Genomic DNA, 20506 nt, shown 5'->3' on the forward strand with positions numbered 1-20506 from the left:
ATCTTATGGTACAGAGTGCATTAGAACCACAGCACCCCAGTTAGGGGAACAAAGCCAATCTATTAGCTAACCAGAACTAGGAACGGAAAAAAAGAGGATAGGAGGGTTCCACCGCCTTCAATCCCTTTCCAACGTCCATGCATTTTCAATCTGAATGTATCAAGGCACCCAGAAAAATCGTGTTCCTAGTATGAAACGAAGAAGTGGATCAGTCGATCCCCAGTGCAGATTCGACCCAGTTCTCTCACTGCATTTCCAGATTTTGGACCTTTCCCAGATGTTCATGAGTTGGAGGACCAGTGGGATGCAACCAATCGATCCTCGACGAAGCCGCCGCTGTTATTCTACAGGGAAGTACGAGAAATTCAGCACCGCCGGGCCAGTTCCCCACTCGCAGCAGCCCAAAGCAGCGCAGCACGAGTGGCCGCGGCGCACTAGGGCGTCTGGGGCGCGCACGCACGCGGCTTCCCCATTGGTCCCGCGGACTGGGCCGTCTCCGCCTCCACTTGACGCCGGCCCTGCCGTTTAAATGCCTCCCGACGGGCGCCCGCCGCGCCTTTGGGTCCTGAGCTGGTGGGCTGTTGCGGGCGCGTCGAAGGAGGGAGAGCAAAGCACGCGTCTTCCCAGGGCGGCTTCACTTCTTCCTAGCGGCCGAGGGGCTCGGCTGCTTCCCAGGCAGCCCCATGAAGAAGCCGCCCCTTGGCTTGGCCTCCTAGCCCGCTTTGCGGCGCCAGCCCCAGCCGCCTTTCGCCATGAGCTGTCTGGATGTTATGTACCAAGTCTACGGTCCTCCTCAGCCTTACTTCGCAGCAGCCTACAGTCCTTACCACCAGGTAGGTCGCTGGACGGGCGCTTCCCTCCAAAGGGCGAGGTTGCGTGGGGGAGACTGGCCTGGTAGTGGTCCTATTCGCCTCGGGGTTTATTCGCGCTGTCGACCAATAGCTTCCTCTTTCCCGGAATGGATAAATCCGGGGGGTGGGAGGGGAGGGTAGAGTAGTCACCCTTTTTAAAATGCTCGGATTGCAATGGGGCTGGTGGTCTTGGCGAAGGATTTCGTTTCTTCCAGTTCTTTGTGTGGAGTCGGTTGGGTTCCTTTGCGTAGGGTCGAATCTGGGCGGGCGGGCGCGCTACTTCCTCCTGCGGACAACTCCTAAAGGGCAAATCCTAAACGGACTCTTGGAAAGGCCTGCCAAATCGCTGATGTAAACCTTCTGGACGCCCGCGGGATCCGAGCAGATTCACCGCCCTGACCACCGCCACGATTGGTAGAGGCAGAATTAAAGATTCTTAACTTGCAACTATCGGCTAGCTTTCAACTTAGAAAGGTGTATTCAGAGCGCTCGCTCGGATAGCGAAAGCAGCTAAGCAAACCGGAGCCCGGTGCCATCCGAAATTCATCTACGTCAATTATAATTTAAGCAATTGTGGAATTTGTCCGCAAAAGCTTCTGCCCCAGAAAACATTTACGGCCCCCTCATTATTTTAGGCTAGGTCCGTATACATAGCCATATACATAGAAGAAGGTAATGGTATCACGTCGGGCTTTAGTACCGGGATCTCACCTGCCAGTAAATCTCTCTGACCTCGAGATATTCTGCATACGTGTTAGAAATTTTTCGTGGGTTTCTAAAATCCGGCTAACCTGCTTTGCAGACTTTTGATACCCCCGCCCACGGCATTAGGTTTTCCATTAGGAAAAAGTGTTCTTCATACTGCGTAACCCATTGTGAGACTAGATACGAAATGGAACTGGTTCTTGCGTCTTCATTTAGACCCGCGGTTTCTGGTCATGCAGACGTTCCTATACTCTCTGTATTCGTGATAGGATGTGACTGACTATAAATTGCTAGCAGGGAATCCTTTAGGATCTTTTGTTAAAAACAATGAAATTCCTGTTTTTAATCGTTTGAACAACCTTTAATCCATGTGATTAGAATAATAATCACATGGATATATATCTATTTAGACGGAATGAGTTCATAGAATAAATTCGTCCTGAGCAGGCCTAATATTGTTATTGTTATTGTTTACAGTGACAGAAAAATACTGTTTAATTCTAAACCTGTTAGGATAAAAGAGGATTAAAAGAGGATTTAGAAGAAAATTGCACCTGTTTCTCTTCCCCTCCTCTCCTTTTGTTCAGAAATGAACTGCCGCATTAACTAAGAAATGGGGCTGTTTGGGCCACCTTCTAAGATGTCTGAAGTCGCAAATATCAAGGAATGGATGCACTGTGCATGCCTAACTTCTGCTTCCCAAGAAATCATTTAAAATAAATTTGGTTTAAATCTTCCGGAAACTGAAATCAATTTTCTACATAAAATGAAGAAATGTGAAAGCAGTGTGTTCAATTGCTTGTTCCTTCACCCTCCACAATAATCTTAAATTTCTCTCCGCTGGCTTACTTTATATAAATAGCAACAAAATTACCCATTGCCATTATTCTATTTTGAAGAATACTTACTTGTAAACTCAGAACAAAGGGTCTTCACCGAGAAGATGCTCCATTTTCATTACCTGCTACCTTGTGGAATTTCAGCGGATTTTGCATTGCAATATTGTCAGTGGCTGCTTTGAAAACCAGGTGTTTTAGAATTCTGGGGCACAGACTTTGTGACATTAAGGGGTGTAACCTACAGTGGATTTTCAGAATAAAAGAAGTAGACATGTGCCTGATATAACCTGAACATCGGAATGGAAGGATTCTGGAAGGGAAAGGTTTTAAGACTGAACAATTTTTCGGCTTGTAATAATGTGCTTTCCTCCTTTCTGGATAGCAGTGGATCAGGTGACATTCCTACATTTTTCTTATCAGAACCCCGGATCAGGGCCAGCAGCCCAACAAGTTGCAGCTCCCAACATGTTGGGATAGGGAGGGCATCAGAATGTACTGGCCATCACAGTTAGTAGCCATTGGTAATCGCTTTCTCCGCGACTGGGAATCCTTCCAGTTGCCCTCTCACTTGACTTTCGAGAGGAAAGCATTGTTGACGTAGAGATTGGTCGAGCCTTGTTTGTTCGCTGACAAAGTCCCATTTGAAAGCGTTTCTCCGATTTAGTTTTCCAGGCACTTAACACTGCATCCGAATCCAAATTATTTGCTTCGGCCCTTCCCAAAAGTAGCAGCTGCAAGCAGCTTAACCGCGGGAAAGCCAACGCGGAAAATGTTTAGCCGATTTTCGAGAGAGCACTTTCTTTTTCAGAACCTCGTAAATATAACCTGTTCCTTTCCGAAATACTTTTTTCCCTCTATTTGCCACATAATTTTTTTGGGGGGGGGGGGAATTTCTCCTTTCTCCCCAAAATCTATTTTGAAACGAACAAGTCTCTTGTCTCTTTCATTTCACTGTCTCTCCTTGTAACCAACAAGGGTTTTTCTGCTTGGCTAAATATGGGAAGAGTCCCGTGATTTAAGGACGTCCACCCCGTGAAACGCCCCCTCAAAATGCTCGTGATTCCTAATGCCTAATTTTTCCCAAAAAAGAAATTAAATTAGGACCCTGCAGGCATTTGCTCTGAAGAAAGGGCAGCCTTCTGCCCGAGACAGCAGTCAACTCCGTGATCCTTGAGAATCTGTACATTTGGGACAGAAGTCAAGGCTCTTCAAAATTTATTCTTGGTCGCCCATTACGTAAAATTGATCTAATGAATCCTGTAAAAGTCGACAATCACGGTCTTTCCAGGAGGTTCGGGGTCCCCCGTGTCCAGAGGGTGAAATTTGTTGGATCCGGGCAGGGAAAAACTTGTGGGACTCTGAAGCCGAAGGCACAAAATATGGCTTAAATCGCAATCAGGTTCAACTATCTGTTTAAGAGTAGTTTTCCCTTCCTTATAGTATTTAATGTGCGGTTTTCTTGGACGTCCCTATGCTTTTCGTGTATTCTGGAAGTTTAGTCTGCTAACTCTGTAAACGAGAAAATAAACTTTATTTAGAGTTGGAAATTCTTCGCTGCCTTCGGTCGTTTGGAATTGTTAGGCAGTGATATATGGTCGCCTTCCTTCTCCAGCGTGCAAGTGGGTGGCCTTTTCGACCGAGCCATTCCCAGGCCAGTTTCTCTTCTCCGTGCAGCTCCGCTCAGCCTTCTCGGCTCCTGCCGGCTCCGGCAAACAGCCATTCGGCCCGTTCGAGGCAGCGACGTTTTTCAAAGGTTCCGCTGGCGCCTGCTCGCCCGAGAAGGGAGCGCAGGCCGCGCGCGCTGACCGAAGATCCGGGACCACATCGGGTTTTCCTTTCTCCGAGATTTCCACAGCGAAGGCGGGCGGAGGAACGCTCCCCGGGGAAGTGAACAGGGTGGCAGAAACTCTCCCGAGGCCAATAAATCCGAAGCCGAGCAACCGAAGTTGCGGGGCTCTTCCATCCGGCCTTCGGAAAAGGCAGCGGGCGCGTCCTGGCCAGCTTTGCCCTTGCGAGGCGATTTGTCCCCCCTTGGGCTAATATCCGTCCCAAATGCCTCCTCTAAGGAGAATTCCCAGGCAGAGGTCGCGAACGAAGCCGGCACCTTGAAACCGACCGACGGCTTATGGCGGTCTTTCTCTCTAACCCTTTGCTTTCTAAAATGTGCTAAACTAGACTACCACTCCCATAAGCCACGCTCCACGCGGGGAGGAATCGTTGGAATTGTTAAAAGGGCGCCCTAGCCCTATATTTCTCTACGCGTGACTTGCGTCCCTTGCGTGGGAGACTCGTGGCAGCGGGAAGCCTCGCGCGCCTTTCGGACAATTCCTTTCCTCGAAGGCGGCGGGTGAGGGGAGGCTCTCAGTCGGCCGGCTGATAGGCCCGGCAGAGTGGAACTCTTCCTAGCTGGTTTTCCCGCGCTTTCACGGCTACGAGGCTTACGGTGTGCTGCCGTAATCACCGTGTTGGAGACTCTCGCCCAGGTCTCTAACCGGCCACCAAGTTCGCGGGGTGGTGACTATGCCAGTTTGCCGTCTGCTTCGTCTCTTAATGCTTTCTCGGGCAGCTTCGCCCAGCCTGGCTGCGGCGATAAATTGTACCCTTATTGGCTGGAGGCGATTAGATGAGCCGCAGCACGCGAGAAAAAAAAGGTAACTGGGAGGGGGGGAAAGCCGCGCTCTCTCCGCTCCCCCCCCTCCCCCACACGCAAGCGTGTTGTGGGATTGAAAATGGGAGCAGATTGCCTGGTAAACCGCCTCGGGCTCCCAGAGGAAAGACAGGCGGGAAGGGCAAGCGTGTTCCGCCGCTCTCGAGACCACCACCACCCAGTGGAGGAAATACTTGGGGAGGGGAGGGGAAGGCGGCGGGGATCCCTGACCCTGACCGTTTTTGCCTCTCCTTCACAGAAATTAGCCTTTTACTCGAAGATGCAGGAAGCCGCCGAGAGCGCCAGCACCAGCGGCAGCAGCAGCTCCTCCTTCTCCAACCAGGCCGCCCCGCCGAGCATCAAGGAGGAAGAGTGCAGTCCTGAGAAAGAGCGCCCCCCCGAGGCCGAGTACATCAACGCCAGGTGTGTCTTGTTCACCTACTTCCAAGGGGACATCAGCGCCGTGGTGGACGAACACTTCAGCCGAGCCCTCAGCCAGCCCAGCAGCTACTCGCCCAGTAGCGCAAGCCTCAAGGCCGTCGCAAGGAGCTCCGCCGCTTGGAGAGGTGAGCTTGGGTAGTCTTCTTCATCTCCGGTTGCCTCTGGGGCTCGCTTTGCCCCAGGGATTCTCCTGTCACCTGAGGCTCAAGAAGATGCAACTCCGCAGAGCTTGCGTCAAGCGGTAGTCAACCTGTGGCCTTCCGGTGCCTTAGGTTATTTATTATTATTTATTTGGTTTGTCAAACATTTACAAGATAACAGGAATGAGTATAAACATGGATATGAATACAGGAAATAGATACGAATAAATGGGGACAGTACGACAAGAACGGTAGGTTACAACTCCCAGAGTTATAACATGAGAGTTAATAGTCCAAGGCATCTGCAAACTTGCCTGCCCTGATGTAGATGGTTCCTTTTGGTATTGGGAAATCCACAAATGGGTATATTTCTCAGCTTTCCGGGTTTCTAGGAGATTGCCGTTGTGTGGAGATTTAAAAAACTAAGAAACCAAGTGCTTTTGTTGTTAATGGATAGGTAGTAGTTATACTATGCAAGTTTGGAATACTTTTAAGAGAAGGAGAACATTCCTATGACTAACATGTTCACTAGCAAATAAATGAGTCTGTTTCGATGCATTATGAATTTCATAGAATTCTGACCAGGACTGGCCCTAATGTTAGCCGGAGTGAGACAGTCCTCTCCAAAAAGTCTACCTTGCTTTCGGATGTAACCAATATTGTCCCATCATTATTGTTGAAGAAAAGTTTTTGCTATTCCTTATCTTTGAGGACAAAAAGGCAGGGGAGACATCTTGCAGCAAAATGTCTTGGGCCATTTGATAGCAGCTGCTGAAGAAATGAGGACTAGCAGGGTAGAATTTATATCTTGGGGATAAGTCTCTGCAATTCCCTTCCCTCAACAAGTATCATTGCAATCACATTTAGAAACTTCCATGCACATACTACCAAACTAAGGTGGGGATGGGGTCTATGATAATTAAGATAATTAAGATTATTTTTAAATATAGATTGCTTTAAAGTACAGTATGCAAAGGAGAATAGAATTGATGGTCTGTGGGTTGCTATAATATACTTCAGTTACTATCAAAAATGACTAAAGCAACCAGATTTGTGAGATTGACTTCATTTTAACAGAATTGCCAATCATAGTCTGACATAAGATGATATAAGAATAACGAATTTGAACCCAGGAATATGTTTTGAGTGCAGAACTGAAAGAATATAAGTAAAAGGTTGGCTCTAGTATATTTCATTTCCCAAGTAATTTCTAGAGAGAGAAAAGAGAGAAATATATCTCCAGTCTATATGATAGAACTGGTAAAGAAGTTTGTGTAAGCAAGAGAATTCTTTATTCTCAACTTTGCCTACTGCCTGCTTCTGTTCGTGTTCAAGGTGGATGGTTGGAGGGCAGATCAGTAATATTACTGGATAAAGGTTTATGGTTTGATCTGTCCAGCAGCCTCATCCATGTAAAAACTTGCTTTGGAAAAAGGGAACAGAAAGCAACCTATCTTCACTTTGCCAGAGATGAGAAAGACCCCTGTGACTTTGCTCAATCTCCCCAGCCCTTCCTCCCAAATTATAAGCACTGGTTCCATCCATTAATTAAAACAGCATAATCTTGCCAGATTACCTTCTCCTAAAACTGATTTCAGGCATGTTTAGAGGTAGGAAAACTCATTTGTCTTCTTATGTTGATTGCTGCTTTCCTGCTGGCCAGAGTGAAGAAATTTATTATAGTGCCAGATGATGCTCTGCTTTGGTCAAATAGAATTCTTTGGAATCTTTTCCACTGAGAATTGGATTGCGGGAATAGTTAATAGTTAATATTAGCTGAAAAGGTTGCCTGGTTCATGGATTACATTAAGCTATGGCTTAATTTTAGCTTAGTGTCAGTGTGAACCCAGAAGATGTGGTGGTTTATAGTTTAGTATAGGGTGTCACTCAGCAATTCTATTAAACAATCATGGTCTGGCACATATGAATTAATATGTTTAGAATAATGTTTTAATAAAGCTGTGAAATTATACTGTATATATATTTATATAAAGGAAAAATTGATTAGGTAATTGTATCTTTTTTTTTCAAATAGTAAGCTAGGTACATTCATTTATAAATCAATTTATTTGGACACCCATCTTGCAAATCCAATTCTGGGCAGCTAATAATAACATGTTAAAACAATAAAAGCCTATATTTGCAAGTATAAAAATGAACTCTTGTTACTGAGGATGAATCCAGTAAAACAATAGACAGAGTTTTTTTCAGTGTACCCAAAATACACGCTGTTTTTATAAATCAAGCTGTGCGTACAAGTGCAGACTAGCTTTTTATTTATTAAAAGGGAAACAAGCAGTATTAAACATAATGTTCCTGTATAGAACACTATAGAAAGATGTTTATAAAATTATCATACCTTAACCAAGATTGTTGAATAAGCCACACCATTCAGTGTTGAAAGACAACAGGCATTCAATATTATCTTTACAAAAAGATTGCTTATACCAGTTCTATATTCTGAGAGAAATGGGGAAAAGAGCTAACCAGTCACTGGGCATGTATGAGATGCCCAGATGAGAATATTTTCTATTGCCAAAATCCTCTAAGATGGTAGTTCTGGGGCTAGCTCTGTGCTGGAAGAACAAGATTGATTACTTTTAGTGAAGCAATTGGTAGATGTGGAGGGCATTAGGGTCCACCTTTGGCACAGTGAGTAGAGCACTTGGGGATCTCCTAGTAAATGTCTATGCCATTCTGAGAATAACTGAAGGCAAGCAGGTAGAGGAGGGTATTGGCATTGTTCTCTGACTAAACTCATCCGGCTTTATTTAAGTCTAACATAAACATTTGTTGGATGGAAGCTTGAAGGAACGGGGCTCTGAAGCTCAGCTGTCTTTCACTCTGTTTTGAATGAAATGAAGCATCTGAGTGTCATGCCTGATCATGGAGAATCCCTTAACATAATCCCAACATCACTTCAGTATCTATGGTTATACCGCAATGGTGGCCTTATAGAAATCGGTCAAGTAACGTCAATATAAGTATAAATGGAAAGCTTTTGCAATCACTCACTTGATTTCTTTCATGGGAACCAAACTTCCTGACTGGGAAAGTTTGTCATTGTCGAGCAGTGCTATTTCAGAAGCACCAGAGTTTCAAATTTCAGCCACAGCCATGAAGAGTGCTGTGGCACCTGAAAGATGAACAAATTTATCATCATGAAAACTTTGGTTAATAAACATTTCACCTGCAGAAAAAACAATTACTACCAATCTGCCTTCCATTGAGGACCTGTATGCTGCATGAGTCAAAAAGAGAGCTGTGAAAATATTTATAGACCCCTCGCATCCTGGACATAAACTGTTTCAACTCCTACCCTCAAAACGACGCTATAGAGCACTGCACACCAGAACAACTAGACAGAAGGACAGTTTTTTCACGAACGCCATCACTCCGCTAAACAAATAATTCCCTCAACACTGTCAGACTAATTACTAAGCCTGCATTACTATTAATCTTCTCATCGTTCCTATCACCCATCTCCTCCCATTTATGACTGTATGACTATAACCTTGTTGCTGGTATCCTTAGGATTTATATTGACTGTTTCCCTATGACTATCATTAAGTGTTGTACCTTATGATTCTTGACGAATGTATCTTTTCTTTTATGTACACCAAGAGAGTATGCACCAAGACAAATTCCTTGTGTGTCTAATCACACTTGGCCAATAAAGAATTCTATTCTATTCTTTAGGAGGCAAAACAAACAAAATTTTTATGCCTGAAATGTTTTTTCGAGTTTCACTTGTAGAAGCTGGGATATTCCTCTTCATGACAATTTGTTCTCTTCTACCCTTCCATTAGATCAGGGCTGTCGAACTCGCATCCCACGGACCGGATGCTTGCGATACCCACGCCCGGTTTAGCGAAGGGGGAAAAAGTCACAATACGTCACATGATGATGCCATGACGACGCAAGTTTGACACCCCTGCACTAGGTCCTAGTGACCACAGTAACATTTAGTTTCAGATGCAGGACTACAGTTGCATTCTGAGGGCATCAGGTCAGCTACAGAAACAAATCTACATGCCTCATTGCAGTTGATCCATTAGTGTAATACCCACTCCTGCACCTATGGTTTTACAATTGCGAAGAAGGCATCAAAAACACATTTAGCTGATGCTAAAAGACCGTCAGGTACAGTACAGCCTTCCAGTGTGTGTTGGGAACCTAAAGCAACCAAGCAACACAAAGGATGACGAAATGCCTAGCCAAGGGGAGTCTTATGCTAGTCTTGTGCTGCTTAGAAGGTGATTGTGTCCGCTTTGTGTGGCTAGTTCTGTCACTATTGGATACATTACAAGTTCGTATTGTTCTGTTGTTTTATCATCCCCACAGTATGGAGAGTGAGATGGTCACTTTTTTGCCTATAAGCAGTGATGCTTGATGAGAGGCCAGATATTTCTACCAATCATTTTCCTGAATTTGTGAGAATAAGGCATTGTTCTTTGTCTTCATTACTGTGACTTAAACAAAAGAAAAAGAAAACAAGTTTGGCAATCAAGGCAGCAAATTTTGTGCTGGAATACTTTTCTGCCAGCTCAAGAACTGGTGGATTGCACTTCAGTGCATTCATCTGACAGATCACTGAGAAAAGAAATACAGTACAATAATTTTGCATCCCTAGAAAAAATGAAATGTGTGGTGTCTTTGTGTCTTTCCTTTATGCTTGTGAGATGAATTATAGATAAATGCCCCAAAATAGAGCAGTTTCTTTCCTCCTTTGTCCTCCATCTTTTAAAATTGTTAGGTCTTAGCACACATTATCTAACATGCCTAAGTTTTTAAAGTGGAGGTGAGGAAAGTGTTGCAGTTTATATGCCTCTTCTGCAGAGACAAAGCAACTGGGGGTTCTAAGACATTTTGTCATTTGAAAAACATCCTGGCAACTCAGACATTCTTCTGTGATCACAGTGCTGACCTTAGATTGTTCCCAGTCCATAATCTAAATACCATATACTGTATAGTGGTCCTTCCTGCTTAATTTATCACAACTAACATGTGCAAACTTTATCCTACTTCCCTACACTATTCTTGGGAGTATTGATATAATCACCCAATCTTCAACATTCCTTGCTAAACTCCCAAATGAGAGGTGTCTATATTTTAATAGAGGACTCTTTAATAGAGTAAAATATGCCATTGGATATTTCATAATGAATCAATCTTTAAAATAGCCTTAATTAGTCTTAAAAGTACCACTACTCCTCCCTTTTAAGTGAAAAGGGCAGTTCATTTAGTAAGCTAGTCAGGATAGCTAATCACTAACCTACAGAAGTGTTATATTGGTACACAATGAAATCTTTTACACTAAAAATCCTTAAATTATGAAAAACAGAGAGCCGAGCAGTTGGCCATGTTGATTAGGACTGCTGGGAGTTAGAAGTTGAAATGGGACAACTCGCCACAGCCAATTCACCATGCCAACTCGCCATGGTCAACTTGCCATGGCCAATTCAACACGCAACAACTCACCATGGCCAACTCGCCAAGGGACAATTCAATTCAATTATTTAAAATAATTTTAAAAATATTTTAATTTTTGTCATTCACATTTCATTTTGTCCCTCCTATGGCATCCTTTCTTTAATTATTCTATTCCACTATTTCTTCAATATTAGTGTAACTCTTGCCCCAAGGCAAGTTGTCCTGCAGTGAGTTGGTCACAGTAAGTTGGTTGTGGTGAGTTGGCCATGGCAAGCTGGCCATGGTGAATTGTTATAGACTTCTGGATGACACATATTCAATGCTCTTGATTTTTAGAAGATTTTATTTTTAATAAGCTGACCTAACAAATGGGAGCATATGGCTGACCTTGTCGGGGCTCAGAAACTAAAAATGCTTGGTTCTGGTTAGTAAAAGGATATGAATTAATACCAGGGCTTTAGGTTAGACTGTGAAGGTGTTTTTGGGGGGAATCCAGAAAAAGAGAATAGCACTCAGTTCTACTATATTGTTAAACTAGCAATCCAGTTTCACCCAAGAACTAGATGGATGCGCATCTGCAATTGAACTCAGCTTGAAGGAGACATTCTCTTCAGTTATACTATGTTTTAAAAAGATTTCACAAGCTTTATACTTGATATAGTGTTAACTAGATCACTATAACTTGATAACTAGAGGCATTTATAAGCCAGTTTGGTATAGTGGTTAAAGTGACTGGATTAGAAGCCAAAAGACAATTAGTTATAGTCTTGCCTTAGGTATGGAACCCAGCTTTCATACCTAAGTGATCTTGGAAAGTCACTCTGTCTCACTATAGGAAGAAGACAAGAGCAAAGTATTTTTTTAAAAAACATTGCCAAGAAAACTAGGGACTGGTCAAGTTGCCAACAATCAGACTCAGTGATGGGTACTATAGACACAGAAATAAAAAGAGACAGGTGCTAAGAATTATTTTTAATTGATAAGTAACAGAACAATTTCATGCAGAATACCAAACATTCATCTAAACCCAGTTCACGTGCTCTTTTTAAATATAAGTAGAATTTTTAAAATTGTGCAGAGATTTATATTTTGATTTGAAGCTAATGTGAAAAAGAGCCTTGGTAGTACAGTGGTCTAAAGCACCCTGTTATTAACACAGCTGCCTGCAATTACTGCAGGTTTGAATCTTACCAGGCTCAAGGTTGACTCAGCCTTCCATCCTTTCTAAGGTAGGTTAAATGAGGACCCAGTTTGTGGGGGCAATAAGCTGACTTTGTATAAAATATACAAAAGTATGAAGGCTATTGCTTAACGCATTGTAAGCCACCCTGAGTCTCCGGAGAAGGGCGGCATATAAATTAAATTTAAAAAAAAAAAAGAAGAATGGAAAGGTACATTGGCTTTATTCTTTGCATCTAGTCATGTTTTGAATAAGTCAGAATGAGCAGGTTTGTACTAAATTACGTTTTATATTAAAGGTGTATAAACCATGTTTGGGTTAACACTAAGCCAAAATAAAACACACATTAGAGTTTCACATACAGTAGTATATGAAACCAACTATTGTTTTAAAAGCATCAAAGTCTTGAAAATTCTTTTGTGGTACTAAACCCTTTCCATATGTGTTCAAAAATAATATCGTATAGATTTTCAGTGTCATTCAGTTTAGGAGGAGAAAATTTACCTTCAAGAATATACTCTCAATTTTGAACATCCGGGTTTTAAATTTATAAACAATTATAACTATTTCAGAATGGAAAACACAGCTCTGAGCTTCCCATTGACAGTGTTGTGATATTCATTTCTGAAGAATAGTTACTTATAAAGTCCTGCATGGCATAGGGCCTGGGTAACTGAGTTGTCTCCAAATGTTTTTGCCTAGCCAGCATGTTTCTGTAGAATGGGTGCATTCCAGTCCCCCACCCCTTCTTCAGAAGTATACTTTCTCTGTTGCAGCTCCCACCCTCTGGAACAGCATCCCCTTGAGATAAAAGATAGCATCCTTTCTCCTGAGGTTCCAGAAAGCTTTGAAACTTGGCTTTGGACCAGGGGTGGGTTCTACTTACCTTTACTACCGGTTTGCAACGGGAATGCGCACATACGCAGATCATCAATTATGATGTCTGGATGGGTGGGCAAGGCCTTCCGCCACTTTTACTACCAGTTCTAAAGAACCGGACAGAACTGGGAGCAACCCACCATGGCCTCTGTTTTGTTTTGTTGGTTTTCTTATTTCGGCCTGGGCTGTCTGTTGTGATATTTTCTCTAGTTTTCTACATCACCCAGAGTCAGGAAGAGACAATGTGAAATGAAGCATAGACACAAGTTATTTAAGCTTTATACCTGCATGATAAGGGATGTGGTGGCTCAGTGGCTAAGACGCTGAGCTTGTCGATCAAAAGGTCAGTTCAGCAGTTCAAATCCCTAGTGCCGCATAATGGAGTGAGCTCCCATTACTTGTCCCAGCTTCTGCCAACCTAACAGTTCGAAAGCACATAAAAAAATGCAAGTAGAAAAACAGGGACCACTTTGGTGGGAAGGTAACAGTGTTCCGTGTGCCTATGCCGTTTAGTCATGCCGGCCACATGACCATGGAGACGTCTTCGGACAGCACTGGCTCTTCAGCTTTGAAATGGAGATGAGCACCGCCCCCTAGAGTCAGGAACGACTAACACATATGTGCGAGGGGAACCTTTACCTTTACCTGCATGATACAAGTAGTTTTTATCATATTTGTTAGAACAAATGCTCAAAGCATTTTATTCGGTTTAGAAATATTAATAACAAAAAAGAAAGCATTTAAGTGTCATCTGTGAAATAAAACAGGTCTGAATAATCTAGTGGGTCATTTTAGGGGAATTGCTTTTGTTTTAAATGCATATCCTGTAAAGATGTAAAAGGCAGAATATATCAGTCTATCTGAGAACTCTTAAAAAGAATAAACTTATTGGTCCTGGTTATAGAACAGGAAAAAGATAATACCTAGAAGATACACCGTTGGTGGTATATAAATGACAAAGAATAGAAATAATTGGCCTCCTATCCTTCTAATGCTGTCTGTTTTGTGCTTGTCTTTCTTTGTACAGAGGGATCTTTTCCTATGAGCCAGCGTAGTTTCCCACCCTCCTTCTGGAACAGCACTTACCAGCCTTCTTCTGTGCCTGCCTCTTTGGGCAGCCCACTGGCAGCTACTGCCCACAGTGAACTGCCCTTTGCTACAGCGGACCCTTATTCTCCAGGCTCACTGCACAGCCACCTTCATCAGGGCCCCCCGGAACCTTGGCACCCAGCTCACCATCATCATCATCACCATCACCACCCATACATCAGTGCGCAGAGTTCTGCTTACCCTCGGCCCACCACAGTGCATGAGGTCTACAGCCCACATTTTGACCCTCGCTATGGTTCACTGCTGGTGCCTGCTGCTTCTGTGCGTCCCCACCGTCTCACTCCTGCCTCGGTGCCCACACCAGTCAGCCCTCAGTGTGAGCTAGGCAAGAATGAGCCTGCCACATCATCATGGACAACGCCAGCTCCTTTTGCTGGTCCCGCAGGAGAGATGGCACAGAGCTTAGGGCTGAATGTAGAGACAGGTAAGACCTGACAGGCAAAATAATTTATTGTGATCAGATTTTTTTTTTGTTTCTTTGAATCCCGGAGACTTTAAATGCAAATTAGGTACCTTCCGGAGGCTTAAAGAACCACTTCAATCCTTAAAAATCCTGATGAAAGCTCAAAATTGGAATTCTGCTTTCTGTCACATTTGGAATTGTAGCTTTTGGTCCTAAGCTGACAAAGGTTCTGTACCCCAGCATTAAGCTATCGTATAATTTACTTGTCTGCGATCCTGACAACAGAACAAGAAAAACGAATTACTGGAATGTGACCTGTTTTGTTACTCCAGCCACTGTAACCTGCTAACCATGCTTTGTGGTTTAGCATAATCTTAGGAACCCAAGCACAACAGTTTTTTCAATAATCCTTGATTAAACAAACCACGGCTTGCCTAACATAAGATGTGAACAAAGCTGTTGTGTTTCCTCAGCCCTCTCCACATCATTGGTTCTCCAAGAGGGGACAAGGAAACACTCAGCATGATGACATCATGACTCATATTGCATCATGTTACCGGGAAGACAGGAGAAACAGACACAGAACACCAACAGTGTGAGGTCTTTTTTTGTTTCTTTCAGTAAGTGTCCTGAAACTCTACTGCAGTGTTTCTAAACTTTGGCAGCTTTTAAGATGTGTGGACTTCAGTTCCCAGAATTCCCTGCTGGCTGGGGATTTCTGAGAGTTGAAGTCCACATATCTTAAAGTTGCCAAGGTTGAGAAACACTGCACTACTGAATTATATTGTCCGTTACTGTCAACTTCACAATAACTCTGCAAGTTAATTTTATTTTTTCCTATTTACTTTGGTCAAGGATCATCATGGCAACTGTTTTTGATGCCAGAAAATAATCTGAGACTTGGCATTTTTCTACTTTTTTTTTTTTATAAATAAAGAGGTAACTCATTTGTAAACAACTGTCTGACTACAGTATAAGAGGCTATAATGTTTAGTAACTTGTTCAGTGGTTGTACCATCAAGCATGTTAGATTTTGTAAATTCTCACATGAAGTTAATCCATATGCGTTTATTCTTCATTTCACACTTCTTCTATAAATCAATTCTTGTGCTTTAAGTAACTCTATTTTTGCAAGCATGTGGGGGTATTTGGCTCTTTCTGTCTTTATTTCATTTCTTTTCTCTTCCCTTTTTTAATTTCCAACTTCTCTCTTTCTTTTTCTTTCCTTTTCTCTCTGTTCTCAGGTTTGCAACCTCAGGATAAAAGCAAAGATCTCTACTGGTTTTAGATTCCACCATGACTTCTCCTCTAGTCAGACTTTTGCCTATGTAGGAGTGGGGACAGAGCCAAAGTCAAGTCAATTTGTAACAGCTTCTGATCTTGGTTTTCAGCTCACCATTATTCCTACTGTGCTGGATCGCTCCTGAGCTGAGCTGCTGGTTATAACCCTCCCTTCCTACGCACAAATGCCAGCTTCGTTCTTTGCCTCATGGTTCTGATACCAGCATCTCACATCGAGACAAGAAAAGCGGAATGGCAAAGGAGGCTAAAAAGCTTCTTCAGCTTGGCATTTCTTCTCCTAAAATGGCAAAATTGAACACAACAGCTTCACATTCAGAAGAACTGAGTAAAATGAATGAGGATGTGAAAAACATTGACTTTAGGAAGCTGAAGGGTTTGTTAATATTAGTAAGGACATAAATCATACTTATCATTTGGCATTTTAAAAAAACTGGAAGCAGCATGGAAGATATTTAGGCATTGTGAATGAAGCAGAGTAATTCTAAACTCTTAAATACATTTGGAACATATATATATATATTTTATAAAAGGATGGATCTTTCTGACTTCAGCGTGGTGATGAGTGGCAAGTGACTAGTGGGGCCACCTGCCTCCAGGCTTACACAAATGCAGCTGTTCAAGAGACAACTGTTCCAACTCCAAGAACTTGACAATCAAGGTGGCACTTCTCCGAGTTTGGCACAAAAATTGCATAGGATAATACTTATATACATAGTTGTATATATAAGTTTTTTATATAAAAAACATTTATGATGATAGAAAATATCCTTTTAAAAAAACTCTTCCAACTTTCAGGAGAAAGAACTGGAGTGAGTGGGAGGGGAGGGCTAATGGGGTAGACAAAAGACTTCATTTAATTGAATGTTCCCTTATGACTTTTTGTAGCAACCAGAAGACGGTCTCTCCTCTCTCATTTTGAAAAGGGTATACAGTATAAGAAGTGTTTATTTGTAGGGAAGATAATTAAAAATGTCTCCTTTAACTTTTGATTGCATTTGTTCTATGAAATAGGTGGAGATTTCAAATGGGAATCCCAATTCTCCCTATTTTTTAATTTTAAAAATTCCATTGATTTGCTTATCATTTAGAAACCATCTGGACCAAGCCAAATAGCAAATTAGTTCAGTATCTCGTTTCCCACCATGACAAAACCTACAGATCAAGCGATAAATAGGCTATAGAGATGCAATAACCCTCTCCTCTTATCTTTAAGCAACTGCTACTCTTGAGATACGATACTTCTGAATCTGGGTGGTGACATACTGTATAAGCATCCTGTTTAGTAGCGACTGACCATCTTTATCATTTCATTTCATTTATTCAATTTAGGCACTACCTGGCTCCAAACTGACTCTAGATATACAATAAAACCAAACAAAATGGGAATATACATTATAATAAAATTATAAAGTGCCAAGGCATAAGAATGGGAATTAAAAAAAAAAACAAGAACAGATGATGTTTTTGATTAACACCTATACCCTCAAACATCTCGAACAAGGGACACCAACAACCATACCCCAAGGCCTGGGAGAACATTCAAGTATTCAAGGCTTTCTGAAAAGCTATCAGAGTGGGGTCACCTGGACAACACAGGAGATGGGCAGTTTCTCATATAATCTGGTTTTATGCCATGTAGGACTTTGTAAGTCACAATCAGTACCTTGAATGACAGTTGCAACTAAACTCGCAACAGTGCAACTCAGGGAGCAGAAGTGCCACATGGTCATACCTACTCATGCCCATTACTGCCAATGCCAGTACATTTGGTTGAAGCTTCCAAGTGATATTCAAGGGTAGACCTATGTAAAACACATTGCAGTAGTGAAGCCCTAAGGGAACAAGGTATGAGTGACTTCTCTTCCTGATCCAGGAAAAGATGCAATGGGTGCACCGGATGAATAAAAAAATTTTTAAAAAAATTGCCTAAGATTATATTTCCATATAGTGGTATTAATAACTTTTTTTCTTACTTTGGATCTCCCACTGCGACTATCATGAGGAAAAACATCTGTGCACTTTTTCCATACTCTACATTATTTTGAATCGAGCATTATCACACATCCCTTCTTACTATTCTTTCTAAACTTTAAAAAAATGGAGTAGACTTTCCTCAAAGGTGAGTTGATTTTATCATTTGCTTGGTCTCTATATTCCTTTACTGCAATACAGACAGACGGAAGCACTCCAAGTATTGTCCCAAAGGTGCTTTTTCAAGAGGAAACTGGACTTTCTTGTTTTTCTTTGAAGACGTTTTGCATCTCATCCAAGAAGCAGCTCTGACTGGATGGTGGGAATGGAAGGATTTATATTCCTAGCAGAAGCTCGTTTGCATTCTTTTTAGAGAGTTGTTGAGGCCACTTGGAATTTCTCTGTGCCCACAAACCTCCAAGTGGCCTCAACAACTCTAAAATAATGCAAATGACCAGCTGTCTGCAAGGAGCATAAATGCTTTCATTCCCCACCATCCAGTCAGAACTGAAGAAACTTCTTGGATGAGATGCAAAACGTCTTCAGAGAAAAACAAGAAAGTCCAGTTGCCTCTTGAAAAGGCACCTTTCGGACAAGCTCACGTACAACATTTTTCCCAGAAATGATTTTAAATACTCCATTCCAAATGAAGCTGGCTTTCAGCTGAAATTTTAGGGCTGTTGAAATTGACATGTGATGCCCCCATGTCCTATTTGTGGTAGATGACACTGACCACTGGTGATTTATTTCCCTTACCTGCATTGCAGTTTGTTAGTGGTACTTTCTCTTTTCAGTAAACTTGCTGGGATTATTCAGGCTGCATAGAGAGCAAGTCTAACATAACATAGTAGTTTGAACTTTATTTAAGCATACATTGATCTGTACTATTGGTGTACAACTGGGATGGACAATTTATTTTCTTACTGTATTGAAATTCAATTTTCAGCAAGCTAGGTAGCAAGGGAGATTCAAAGTTGTAGGTGAGGAACAATTAAGAAGGTCATAGGTTGCCTATCCTTGGTATAAAATATACTCTTGTGACTTTTCCACCAACCTTTTTTCCCTCTACCCATCCTTGGGCTATTTCCTACCTGTTTTTTTCTCTCCTCCAAATTTAGAGTAACAAAAGCAGTTAAAGATAAACCCCAGCAGGTTATAATTTCCTGTTTTATAGTAAACTTGGCAATATGAGGTTTCCTCCATTTTCAACCTTTGTAATCTTTCCCAGTTTCATCCAGTTTCATCTCTTGTTCTTGCTGGAAATCAGAGATAGCTGAAGGGAATTCTATCCTTGTTTATATTTCAGATGTTTTTTCATCTAGTTGTAAACTCTGTACAACTGTTCTAAGATCTGTATTTACAGAAGCCAAGCATTGCTGTCTATTGCCATATAATACCTCATTCAAAGAAGGGCACCACAAGCATTCTTGCAAAAGAGTCAAAGTTTTCCTCCAGGTGACAAAACTCTGGATCTTATCTGAACATTCCCGCTGGCTATAATTCGGCTCCAATTAATGAGATATGAAATACAGCCAAACAGAAAGAGAGACTTGCCAGAGGCTCATTTTAAGGATGGGTATCTGGAGCTTTGCAAGCATAGGAGGTGATAGGTACAAAGCATAATTAGTTTAGTTAGATACGAGTTTGCTGAATCTCTTTCTAAGCTAAGTGCTAATTATTAATTCGTTCCAGTGTTATAAAAACCCAATAGAGCAACCTCAGTAAAGAGAAATGTGTGCTGATTGAGTATAGATCACCAACTGTTTGTTCAGCTTCTCCTTGTACTGATAACAAAGGCACAGGGGGAAGCGGAGGCCAATTACACAGATCATTCTACACAGCCTGAATACTTTTTTTTCTATCTCATATAAGAAATGGGCATAATATTTGAAAACATACCTAGTTCAGCACGAATTGACGACAGCAATGAATTTCTTCTTTTACTCTTTAAAAATTAAACAAAGGCAGTCATGGAGCTGAAAAAGAGCACCAAAGGTCTTGCTAAGAGCGTAATTTTTAAAGTATCAAAATGTATTTTGGATGTACTGCTAAAATACGTAGACAGGTATCTTCAGGGGAAAATATTTCCAACTGTTGCATTCAAGACAATTGCTGTAGTATGTTCATCCTGCATTTCAAACCTTCAAAATACTCCATATTTACAAATCTGGGGGAAGGCCAATATTATCTTCATACTGTAGAAGGGAGGAAAGAGGCTGCACAACAATTTCATATGTGAAAGTAGTATTTGGACCAATTCAAGCTACTGGGCTAGATCAACATACACAATAGCACAAGTTTTACAACAGAGAGGAAAAAAGACAGCAATTTTCAAGCTCGCCACAACATCAACTTTAAAAAACATCACTGGCAAAAACATTAACAGAAATGGGGGGGAGCAATCCATTTGAAACAGAAACTTTTTGGGAGGTAAGTTGTAATAAGATTGCTCTCAAGAGGCTTGTTTTGCACAGACTAAGAAAAGCATACACAGATGACAGTTTAAGGATACAGAGAATCCTGCTATTACAGTGTAAACTCTTTAAGCACTTACACAGATACACAGCTTTTCACTTGCTTTCTCTATGTAACTGTTTGCATGGAC

At 41.9% G+C, this 20506-nt stretch overlaps 1 protein-coding gene across 3 annotated transcripts; it reads left to right on the forward strand.

The window, feature by feature from the left end:
* The first annotated feature begins 264 nt into the window (after nucleotides 1-264).
* On the forward strand, nucleotides 265-16912 carry VGLL2 (vestigial like family member 2). 3 transcript variants are annotated; one of them, XR_004591679.2, is made up of 5 exons: nucleotides 544-833; nucleotides 5302-5608; nucleotides 14143-14649; nucleotides 15102-15223; nucleotides 15873-16912. XR_004591679.2 is itself a non-coding variant. In XM_034418676.2 (4 exons), the coding sequence occupies exons 1-4, from the start codon at nucleotides 753-755 to the stop codon at nucleotides 15914-15916; spliced, it is 939 nt and encodes a 312-aa protein (XP_034274567.2). In that variant the 5' UTR covers nucleotides 265-752; the 3' UTR covers nucleotides 15917-16912. The 3 variants fall into 3 exon arrangements, 2 of the variants coding, with proteins under 2 accessions (XP_034274567.2, XP_034274568.2); XM_034418676.2 differs by lacking the exon at nucleotides 15102-15223 and having other exon boundaries at nucleotides 265-833; XM_034418677.2 differs by lacking the exon at nucleotides 15102-15223 and having other exon boundaries at nucleotides 293-833; nucleotides 16020-16912.
* Nucleotides 16913-20506: the final 3594 nt, after the last annotated feature.

The sequence above is a fragment of the Pantherophis guttatus genome, chromosome 1 (genome assembly GCF_059756535.1).
Source record: "Pantherophis guttatus breed Tessera chromosome 1, ASM5975653v1, whole genome shotgun sequence".
In the NCBI taxonomy this organism is placed as follows: domain Eukaryota; kingdom Metazoa; phylum Chordata; class Lepidosauria; order Squamata; family Colubridae; genus Pantherophis; species Pantherophis guttatus.

Coding starts and splice junctions, on each gene's coding strand:
- VGLL2 (XM_034418676.2), top strand. CDS start 753: ATGAGCTGTCTGGATGTTATGTACCAAGTCTACGGTCCTCCTCAGCCT. Junction 834..5,301: donor CCTACAGTCCTTACCACCAG/GTAGGTCGCTGG, acceptor TCTCCTTCACAG/AAATTAGCCTTTTACTCGAA. Junction 5,609..14,142: donor GAGCTCCGCCGCTTGGAGAG/GTGAGCTTGGGT, acceptor TTCTTTGTACAG/AGGGATCTTTTCCTATGAGC.